The sequence below is a fragment of the Schistocerca serialis genome, chromosome 8 (genome assembly GCF_023864345.2).
Source record: "Schistocerca serialis cubense isolate TAMUIC-IGC-003099 chromosome 8, iqSchSeri2.2, whole genome shotgun sequence".
NCBI classification, from domain to species: Eukaryota; Metazoa; Arthropoda; class Insecta; order Orthoptera; family Acrididae; genus Schistocerca; species Schistocerca serialis.
Window position 1 is genome coordinate 32,290,676 of NC_064645.1, and position 12,083 is coordinate 32,302,758.

General features: G+C 42.5%; 1 protein-coding gene across 5 annotated transcripts in view; it reads left to right on the top strand.

Moving 5' to 3' along the window:
• The window catches only part of LOC126416158 (TRAF3-interacting protein 1), a 252,874-nt gene that overhangs the window by 80,875 nt on the left and 159,916 nt on the right, over positions 1 to 12,083 (top strand). For 4 of the 5 annotated variants that reach the window (XM_050083716.1, XM_050083713.1, XM_050083714.1 and 1 more), the window contains one exon: positions 2,629 to 2,746. The exons of the other annotated variant lie outside the window; for it this stretch is intronic. In XM_050083716.1, coding sequence (XP_049939673.1) covers positions 2,650 to 2,746 — 97 coding nt within the window. In that variant the 5' untranslated portion in view covers positions 2,629 to 2,649. The remainder of the gene's footprint in view (positions 1 to 2,628; positions 2,747 to 12,083) is intronic. 5 annotated transcript variants of the gene reach the window in all.

Sequence of the window (12,083 nt, forward strand, 5' to 3'; positions counted from 1 at the left end):
CATCCCTAGAGATGTCGGTCGATCACGATACACTTGCGACTTCAGGTAACCCCAAAGCCAATAATTGCACGGACTGAGGTCTGGGGACCTGGGAGGCCAAGCATGATGAAAGTGGCGGCTGAGCACACGATCAGCAGGAAAAGACGCGCATCTGTCGGACATTTTGTGAACTTTGTTTTTTTTTTTGTTCTAATAAAACCCCATGTCATTCCAAGCATGTGTGTCAATTTTTACCTCTCTATCTACATTATTCCGTGGTTTACTGACTTTTTGTGAACTTTGTTTTTTTTTTTTTGTTCTAATAAAACCCCATGTCATTCCAAGCATGTGTGTCAATTTTTACCTCTCTATCTACATTATTCCGTGGTTTACTGACTTTTTGATCACCCGTACATGGAGTAAGCAATATAAGAAGTCTTATGGATTCAAATGTCTTGCTTTTAAATGAATGCTAGTATTTTAGGATTGTCTATTCAGATCTCAGGGCTGATCAGATGGAAATAAGTGTCAGAGGGCTGCTCTAGAGACATACACTTGTCATGTAGCTGTTAGGATGATGATGATGATGATGATGTCATCAGTATTGAGATATATCAGTGGGATTTTCATTGTTGGTTTCCTTCTCATTCTGACCTCTTCATTTTGCCATGTTAAGGAATACATAGGATAAGTATCACTTTTGGACTGCCCATGTGTACATCTTAAACTTTGTACTACACAGAAGTTTCTTAACTTTATTTGACTTGAATTGCTATGTATTACCTGTAATCTTAGTGTTGTGTTTGTGATGTTAGTGAAGCTACTCAATTTAGCCACTTTTGGCTTTAAATAAATACCTTGTTATATGTATGAAAAAGCTGATAATATGAAAAAAACTACCACGTTTCCAGTAGAGAAATGTTTTACATGTCAATGCATTTATTACATTTATTGAATCATACAGCTCCCTCATAAAAATGAACTTTCTAGTGAGAATGGAATACGAAAGTAATGTAATAACACTGTTTATGACAAAACTTAAATATCTACTTAACAGTCACTGAATCGGTAACAAGATGAGCTAAATTGATGGAAATATTAATAGAAAAAATATTATGATTGAATGTTTGTTTTTGGGAGTCAAAAATTTAGGCCAAAAGTAAAATAGAAACAACTATTGAGGTAGGCAATAATTCTCCCTGATTTTTAAATTAAATAACAGTGATGCACAGATCATTGGAAGAGTGCAACAAAGAATTTTATACAAAAGCTGGTAACAGATGGTGCTGTACTCTGTCCACCATGTCAGTGTGCATAAATAGGCAGTCTTTGCAATCACATCACAATCTTTTTTAAAATGTTCATCACTCACAGTAGGGGCACGGTGCAAATGAACAGTGAAATTTGATGTCACATCTTGTGTCTCGGTGGAAATGAATTCAGTCATCGCACATCCCGATGACTTGAGCTCATCCAGCATGGTGGGATGGTCCCAGTAGGTTGTGTCTTTCAATGTAACCTACAAAAAGTAGCCAAAAGGAGTCAGATCATGTGAATGTGGCAGCCAATTCACACCTGTGCCTGTAAATTTGGTGTAGTCCTATACACTGGACATATGCTTCATTTGTGAACCAGATGTGGCCAACATAAAATTTTTCGTTATCTGTAATTGTGAGAACGTTGTTTCAAAGTCAGGTCTTTGTCACCCAGCAGCTACAGGTATGATATAGTGACATTAGGTTTTGAATAGAAATGTGTAGACCATTTCTCACTATTGTATGTATGCTGGAACACTTCAAATCAGTCTCTGCCGGAATTCTTCAGACGGATTTTCTCATATGTTGCTGAGTAAGTCCAGATACTGTAGAAACATTTTCAGGAGTAACTACAATTGGCATGGGGTCAATATTCTCAGCTAGATCAGCCGCGCTACATTTCCATTTGAATTTGGCAAAGAGCTTTTGAATGCCTTGGGTCCTTTTAGAACATCAAATTGTGTATTAATATTGCACCGTATTGCCATAATACTGTGTTCTAACCTATGATATTCCACTACCACAAACACATGTTATTCAATGGAATATGTGATTTCACCTCTTTCTTTGGTACATTAACCTCCACGACTGGGGACTGATCGCTCTTGGCTTCATAGTAGTATTTTTAGGCACTACGTATTGCGATTGCAGTTCCACCCTCAGTATGAAACTGTTACAGCTTTCACAACAAACATACTGTTTATTGTTTTCTTCTCTTGATCTTTTTTCTCCATGACATTAATTTTGAAGTTTTACAGCCCTCAATGTTCTCCTTTACAATGGGATGTACAGAAACCCCCTTCATGGAACTCATCACCCCAATTCTTCAGCTACTGTATGTCCTGTATTTTCATTCCTCAGTTTTTTTGCACTTCACTTTGCCTCTACAAAGGTGCATCTGTGATCATAATTTTTGGTCATATTTCAATATAAACTGGATTTCTCCTAATGAATAATTTGTATAAATATTCTTGTAGAACAAGCTGTTGTTGCAAAGTTTTAATTTTGTTCCTGTCAGCCTGCTTGAGGCACTTTGGTTTTTCTTTTCTATCTCAGCACAGTTCACTGCTGTTTTCACTGAGACTATTACAAATGTTATCTATTTTTGTTTAAGGTCATTCGAGAAACTGGGTTCATGAATGGAGTTTTCTCTCCGAATGAACTTAATCATGAAAATATAAAGGACAAGGAAAGCAAAATAGCCTTTTTGCAGAAATTAATTGAGACAGTGAGTAAGTATGAAGGTTCTGTTCATATCAGTTTTATTTGCACACACTGTTCATGCAACATGCTTTATATAGATGATATCAATTTGGTTGTTAATACTCCTAAGCCAGAACTAATAGAATGAACAGCAAAGTGTGTCCTTCAAGTTTAATATATGTCATTTAGCAAAAAAGTGACTTTTAGTAATGTTTGCTTTTCTATTAGGCCCATAAACATCAACTATAGTGTAGCATAGATAAAAATTACCTACTTTGCACCTTACCATTTAGTCAAGCATCGTCCATCCAAAAAATTCCAAGACTGATTTAATTCCCAGTGAATAAGTAATGTCTGTGCAGTAACTACAGTTGCAACTTGAACTAACAACTGTAAACAACAGATGTGCGTCCAACAAGTTTTGAGCAGGCGGTTTTAAGTAGTGGACATGTGGCCTTAGTGTGTCGATGTTGTGCTCCAAATCAAAATAGAGCAACATGTCTAAATCACATGACTTTTGAAGATTAGAGAAGTGCGTTCGAAGTTTGCCCGCACACATTGATTCCCAAACAAAAATGACGACATATGGATGCACACCGCTATGGGATTGAAATTTAAAATGTGAACAATTCTTCTGTGAGAAATATCACAGTTGACAATACTTCTTGTTATCAATATGACCTACCACAAAATGACAGAGTGCAGAAATCAACATAAAAGGTCAACACTTTCACCACATAATTGACGTTCAAGCAAATGTGACAAGGTTGAACAACATCTCAAGGAAGGGCTTTTGTTATAGCTGCACATGAGTGTATGAAAGTTCTGGGCATTGTATTCAAAAAAGGGGGAGGGGGGGGGGAGGTGGAGCCAGTAGAGCACCTTAAATGTTAAGACCACCACCTTAACTTTTCTCTAATTTTTTATTAGTCCAATCTCGAAACTTTTTGGACTGATGGACTAAGTTAAAGAAATGTCATTGAGGTACCTGATCTGAGATTTGTTTAGTCTTGAAAAATAAGTAGACCACCCATTTAAAAAAATACTGAATGAAACACAAAAAAATGCGTTTTAAGAAAATGAATGTTTTGTCAGAAAAGAAGCTTTCGGCCAACAAGGCCTTTGTCAAAACTAGATGTCACACACACACACACACACACACACACAAACACACACACACACACACACACACACACACACACACACACACACACACACACACACTCTCTCGACTCTCTCTCTCTCTCTCTCTCTCTCTCTCTCTCTCTCGGCAGCTGAAGCCACACTATAAATAGCACCAGCAGCGCAACTGGGTGGCGTAAGGAGGAGGCTGGGGCAGGGAGGAGGAGGGATTGCAGGGTAGGGGTGGGTGAGTGGTTAAGTGCTGCCAGGCAGAGTGCAAGGACGAGGTAGAGAGAGGGCAGGGCAGCTAGGTGCAGTTGAGAGGGTAGGCGTAGGGTGGGGGAAAAGTGGGAGAGGGGAGGGGGAGGGGCCGCTATCGGAAAATAAGTAAAAAAGACTGGGTGCGTTGGTGGAATAGAGGGCTGTGTAGCACTGTAATGGGAATGGGGGAAGGGGAAAGATGAGTGAGGACAATGACTAATGGAGGCTGAGGCCAGGAGGGTTACGGGAATGTAGGATATACTGCAGGGAGAGTTCCCACCTGCACAGTTCAGAAAAGTTGGCCATTCATGCGGACAGACTGTTGGTTGTCATGCTCAGATAGAAAGCAGCACAGTGGTTGCAGCTTAGCTTGTAGATCACATGACTGGTTTCACAGGTATTCCTGCCTTTGACGGGATAGGTGATGTTTCTGACGAGAGTGGAGTAGGTGGTGGTAGGAGGATGTATGAAACAGGTGTTATATTTTGGTCTATTACTGGGATATGAGCCTTGAGGTAACGGTTTGGGTGCAGGTATTGTGTAGGGATGGAAAAATATATTGTGTATGTTCAGTGGACAGTGGAATACCACTCTCGGAGGGGTGGGGAGGTTAGTGGGCAGGATATTTCTTATCTCATGGCACGCTGACAGGTAGTCGAAACCCTGGCAAAGATGTAATTCAGTTGCTCTAATCCAGGTGGTACTGAGTTACAAGAGGAATGCTCCTCTGTGGCCAGACTGTGACGCCTTGGGAGATGGTGGGACACCCTGCTCACTTCCTACCCCCGCCAAGGAGTACCATTGTCCACTACCTCTACAACAACCTCCACCCCCCCTCCCGTTCCCTCATAACTGACAAACTCTGTCTCGCAGACCTGCTACATTTACCCCACTCTCAAAAACTCCCACTACCACACAGAATCCAAAACCTAAACAGACCCAAAACAAAATCATGAACCTTTCCTCCTAAAGCCTTAGCCCTGCAGTAACATCTGTCCTTTTGAAAGGCATCACCTTTTGCCCCACTCCCAAATTCAGTCATGCTGGGCTGGTTAAAGACCTTCTCTCCTTCTCCTAGTGCATACAGTGGAAACACTTTTTTGCTGACTACATTACCCGTAAGACTCAACCAGAGACCAAAGTTGAACCCTGCCTGAATCAGTTCACTCCTGCATCCAACTGTGATCCACCCCCACTGCCTCCAAATCAGCCCCTGTTAACTTTCCAGAATTTCTTGCCTCACCATCATTCCCCAAACCCCTTAACATGCAAGTTAACCTTACATCCACAGAAAGAACTGCAATCCATCTTCTAAAAACTGATCCCGACCTTATAATTCTACTTGCAGACAAAGGCTCCACCACTTTTGTTTTGAACCGCATGGATTACCTGGCAGAAGGACTCTGCCAGCTGTTAGATACATCTACCTACAAACCTTGTCACAGTAATGTCATTCCAGAAATCCAGCATGATCTTCAGTCTCTCCTCAAATCCTTAGGCCCATCCCACACCTCTCCCCAGAGTCCTCTATCTCCTCACACCTACCACTCCCCACACTCTTACCTTTGACATGCTTTGTAAGTTCATATACCCAACCACCCAGGATACCCCATTTTGGTCGGTTACTGTGCCCCCACTGAGAGAATGTCTGCTCTCATAAACCAACATGTCCAGCCTATTACCTGGAACCTACCCTCCTATATAAAAGACACCAACTATTTCCTCCACCAAACTCCACAGTTCCTGTCCCTTTACCACATGGTGCCTTGCTCATCACTATTGAAGCCACCTCCCTTCATTCTAACCTAATGCCCATGACCTTAGCGCTATTGGATACTACCTTGCCCAATGCCTGACAGATTCAAAACCACCAACCTTCTTCCTAGTCACCATCATTAACTATATCTTCACCCACAATTACTTCTCCTTTGAAGGCATTACCTGCAAACAAATCCAATCTACAGTTAGGGCACCTGTCTGGCACCATCATACGCCAAACTATTCATGGGTCATCTAGAGGAAACCTTCCTAAACACCCAGATTCCTAAACCCCTCACCTGGTTCAGATTCATTGATAACTTCTTTGCGATCTGGATCGAGGGTCAGGACACCCCATCCACATTCTTCCAGAACCTCAACTACTTCTCCCCCATTCGCTTCACCTGGTACTGCTCAAGCCAATAAGCCACAATCCTATATGTTGACCTCCACCTCAAAGATGGCTACATCAGTATCTCTGTCCATATCAAATCTACACTGTGTGTCAAAAGTATCCGAACACCTGGCTGAAAATGCTGGAATTTGGTATGGTGATGGCCCACCCTTGGCCTTGATGACAGTTTCCACTCTTGCAGGCATACGTTCAATCAGGTACCGGAAACTTTCTTGGGGAATGGCAGCCCATTCTTCTCAGAGTGATGCACTGAGGAGAGGTATCGATGGCAGTCAGTGAGGTCTGGCATGCAGTCAATGTGCCAAAACATCACAAAGGTGTTCTGTAGGATTCAGTTCACGACTCTGTGCAGGTCAGTCTATTACAGGGATGTCTTTGGTGTGTAACCACTTCACCACACACCGTGCATTACGAACAGGTGCTTGATTGTGTTGAAAGATCCAATCGCCATCCCCAAATTGCTCTTCAACAGTGGGAAGCAAGAAGGTGCTTGAAATATCAATATAGGCCTATGCTGTGATAGTGCCATGCAAAACAAGGGGTGCAACCCCCTCCATGAAAAACACGACCACAACACAACATTGTCTCAGAATTTTACTGTTGGCACTACACACGCTGGTAGATCATGTTCACTGGGCACTCGCCATACCCACAACCTGACATTAGATCGGCATATTGTCTTCTGTGATTTGTCACCCCACACAACATTTCTCCACTGTTCAGTTGTCCAATGTTTATGCTCCTTACACCAAGCAAGGCATCGTTTGGCATTTACCGGCATGATGAGCTTATGAGCAGCCGCTTGACCATGAAATCCAAGTTTTCTCACCTCCTGCCTAACTGTCATAGTACTTGGGGTGGATCCTGAAGCAGTTTGGAATTCTTGTGTGATTATCTGTATAGATGTCTGCCTATTACACATTTTGACCCTCTTCAACTGTCGGCGGTCTCTGTCGGTCAACAGACAAGGTTGGCCTGTACGCTTTTGTGCTGTACGTGTCCCTTCACGTTTTCACTTCGCTATCACATCAGAAACAGTGGATCTAGGCACGTTTAGGAGTGTGGAAATCTCGCGTACAGACCTATGACACAAGTGACACCCAATTATCTGACCACGTTCGAAGTCTGTGAGTTCTGCGGAGTGCCCCATTCTGCTCTTGCACAATATCTATTGACTACTGAGGTCACTGATATGGAGTACCTGGCAGTAGGTGTCAGCATGATGCACCTAATATGAAATCAGTATGTTTTTGGGGGTGTCCGGATACTTTTGATCACATAGTGGACTAACCACCAGCAATACCTCCACTTCAAGAGCTGCCACCCATTCCATATCAAGAAATCCCTTCCATACAGTCTAGCCACCCATTGTGATTACATTTGCAGTGATGAGCAGTCCCTCTTTAAGTACACCGAGGGCTTCTCTGAGGCCTTTGCAGACCATAATTATTCCCCCAACCTTGTACAAAAACAAATCTCCTGTACCTTATTTTTCAGTCACTCACCACCTTCCAAAATCCCACTGTTCAACCACAGAGGAGCATTCCACTCGTAACTTAGTACTACTGAGTACTGGAGCAACTGAAATACATTCTCCACCAGGGTTTCGTCTTGTCATGCCATGAGATGAAAATTGTCCTGCCCACTATCCTTCCCACCCGTCCTACAGTGGTATTCCACCGTCCACTGAACCTACACAATTTCCTCATCTATGTCTATGCAGCCCCTTACCTCATGGTTCATATAGCTGTAATAGACCTAGATACAAGACCTGTCGCACACATCCTCCCAACACCGCCTACTCCAGTCTGGCCACAAACATCACCTATCTCATCAGAAGCAGAGCTACCTGTGAAACCAGTCATGTTATCTACAAGCTACGCTGCAATCACTGTGCTGCAGTCTATGTGGACATGACAACCAAAAAGCTGTCTGTCCACATGATTGGCCACTGACAAACTGTGGCCAAGAAACAAGGGGACCATTCTGTTGCTGAGCATGCCGCCCAACATGACATTCTTCATTTCAGTGACCGCTTCACAGCCTGCGCCATATGGATCGTTCCCAACAACAGCAGCTTTTCTGAACTGCGCAAGTGGGCACTCTCCCTGGAATATATCCTACATTCCTTTAACTCTCCTGGCCTCAACCTTCATTAGTCATTGTCCTCCCCCATATAGCCCCTTCCCTATTCCTATTCCTGCAATATACAGCCCTCTATTCCACCTGCTTGACCAGTCTTTTTACTTCTCTCCTTTTCTGCTAGCCCCCCCCCCCACCCCCACCCCCTGCCCTCTGTCTAGCCTCCTAACTGCACCTAGCTGTCCTACTGTGTCTCCACCTCATCCCTCCCCCTATCCTACTATCCCTTCCCGTACCTGCCCCAGCCTCCTCCTTACACCCACCCATTCGCCACTCTCATCATGCACTGGTGGTGCTGCTCGCAGTGTGATTTCAGTTGCCTGAGACTGCAGTCATGTGTGTGTGTGTGTGTCATCTATAGTTGACGAAAGCCTTAATGTCTGAAAGCTTATTTTGTGACAGGCTTTTTATTGTGCCTATCTACCACTCAGCATCTCCACTATATGGTGAGTAGCATGTGTATATTGATTTGATTTGTTTGTACTGAGACAGTTATTAAACATTTAAATGCAAAGTATGATTTACAGCAAAATATGCAGTTTCAAAAATTGAATTAATTAAGTTTTCTGTAAAAATTGTTCTGCAGTATTTCAGAATATTAACAGTGTTTTAGAGCATTAACAATGTTTAAAAATGAAGGGGGGACCAGTGGCTAATTCCGGCGTTTAAATATGTAATCATTGATGTTTAATCGTATATTTATTACCATATTTCAGCAGTAGTGTATTTGTAGCATTTTTGTTAAGATAAAACAATCTGTTATTGTATTTTGGCATTATAGTTTTATATTATTGTCAGTAATAATGGGAAGTTATGTACACCATTTAAATATTCCCCAAGTGTGTACGTTGGTGTCAGTAGCAAACGTGCTTCCAGTACTAAGTATTGAACTTTATTGATGACCCTGCCTTCTGATTTATACTTGATTGTGATTATATGTGATGTTTGGTGGAGATGCTGGGTACTTCAAAACATCTGCATCACCATGGCTCTAATTCATCAGTGTAAGAATTTCCTGTATGAACAGGAACCAGAACCCAAGCATTACACTGTTCCTAAGATCCATATAGTCAGGAGACATTTGGATTCCAAAACATCAGTAAATCAGCTGCACATCAGGCATCAATTAGTATTTTCCAGATAAGCTGGTCAGGACCTAATAAAATGGCTGTGAGCAGAGGTGGAATGATATCGTGTTGGAAGATACTATCATTTCTGGAAGAGATGTGTATTTTTATGTGAATGGCACAACCCAACAGTGGTTTGAGTACAAAGAAGAGAAGCTCAATAACTGGTACAAATTCCAGGCTGAACTGAAGAAAACATTTGGGGGACAATTGCAAGTTCACTTACTGGTAGAACAATTGAAGAACAGGGCCAGGCATCTTGGGTAAATGACACATTTGAACATACAGAATGTTTTGGCTGTGTGCCACATTATGAATCTTAACATGACAGAAGCCAAAAAATCTCACATTTGATGAAAGGAGTTGTACAGGACATGTACTAAGTTCTTCTGCTAAAAGGTGTCACAACAGAGGAATTCTTCAAGTGGTGCCATCAAATTGAGGAAATTAACAGAAAAAAAAGAGTTGAATGAAAGATATATGACCGACTGCCAAATGTGATCCCTATGGCAGTTGTGGAAGACCACCACACGCTCACCTCTCTCGTACGCCAGGTAGTTTGGTTGGGTTGTTTTGTGGGAGGAGACAGACAGCGAGGTCATTGGTCTCATTGGATTAGGGAAGGAAGTTGGCCATGCCCTTTCAAAGGAACCATCCCGGCGTTTCCTGGAACGATTTAGGAAAATCACAGAAAACTTAAATCAGGATGGCTGGACACGGGATTGAACCATTGTCCTCCCGAATGCGAGTCCAGGGTGCTAACCACTGCGCCACCTCGCTCGGTTGCCAGTTAGTAAGAGAAGAGATACAGAACATTATGGCAGCCACAGATGTACTGAGTATACAAAAGATAGCATCCTTCATTGTTGACCCAGTATGTCAGGAGGTAATACAAATGTTGAAAAAGAGGTGTATTGATCTTTAGTACAAGTCTCCACCACCAACTGAACATGTCAAGAACAATGGACTCAACTGACTTATACCACCGCCATCAAATGACAACCCAGCACCTGTCCAATGTGGGTGCAACCAACTCCTATGCCAAGTAGATGCCTCAGAGAAGGACGGACCTTGGGAGGACAATTTGTTGTTGTGTTTCCATTGTGGATGCCGTGGGCATGTTGTATGCTAGTGCAGAGAAAGAAGAATATTTGATGGCTATTGTGCTGCAAGACTTCAACCATAACAACGGTACTGTTCATGCCAGTCAGCTGCTGACAATTGTAGTCAACCTGTGGGCTGAAGCTGATTGCCGCACTCTAGACAAGGTCGCTCCCCAACACACCGTACGCAGTACTTATCGCCTTACAGAGGCACAAGTCAGTCACCTAGCCACAAGCTTCAGGAAAATGAAGTGAGGTGACCATCCATTGAGGTAAGGCCTCCACAGAAGCAAATATTGCATGTATGTGTCAGCCATCAAGATGTCAGGAAATCCCATTGACATCATCGTCGTTGGCCAACCTGTCCAGTGCTAGTCAACTCGAGGACTTGCTACTCTATACTGTTGGTTGTTTATTGTCGTCAATTAAAGAAGATTATGTTTTGCAATATGAAAGTGATTTGCTGAAGGTCACAAATGGGAAATATCTCTAGCAAACAGGAACATGTATTACAAGACTATCTATCAATGGCAGAACTCTGCCATTTGAATTTGCCGTTTTAACAGAATGCAGTCATAACATTATTCTCGGATGTGACTTCTTGCAGGCATCACAAGCAGTTTTAGACTGTGGAAGGTGAGAACTCTGGACAATTGAAACTATTCCAGCAAGCACACATAACAAAGATTGCTGTAGGGAATTGTTGCCATTGAAACATTGCTATCCCACCATCACCAATGAGACAAGTTCTAGTTGTCAGTCAAGAAGCTCAATTGAGCTGTCAAAATTTTATCAACTGCTAAAAGTTGCTCATGCTTGCAAAAGGAACCTACACACCAGTGACAATCATAAAGGGTGCAGTTCGTAATGGAGAACTTTGGATCATTAATCATCACAAGCAGCTATAGCTGCTCCCTAAAGGTAAGTGTGTAGGGGCAACTTAATATTATTGTGGAAGAATTGTGCTCTGCTATAACTATAGAAAATACAAGGGAAGAAGCTACTATCTAGCTGCCAATGTGATCTGACCTGACCAAAGAACAATGTTGGCGAGTGATAGCCATTCTACATCAGTTTGTGGATGCCTTCAAATCAGGACTGGCAAAAGGACAGAGTGAAAGGTGCATTGTAAAACACAGTATCAACAGTGGTGATCATCCACCAATTAGCTAGGGCTCATATAGGATGTTGCTGGCTGAACAACAGATGATCTGTTTAGAAATGGAGAATATGGTGCAAGATGACACCATTGAACCATTAGAGAGCCTTTTCTCCTCTACTGTGGTCCTTGTGAAGATGGAGGGTGGCACATGGTGTTTCTGCGTCAGGTGCTGACGACTCAAAAAAATAATGTAGAAAGATGTCTATCCATTAATTTGCATGGACGACACCCAAGATTGCTTGAAAGGAGCAGAGTATTTCTCAACTACGGACAGGC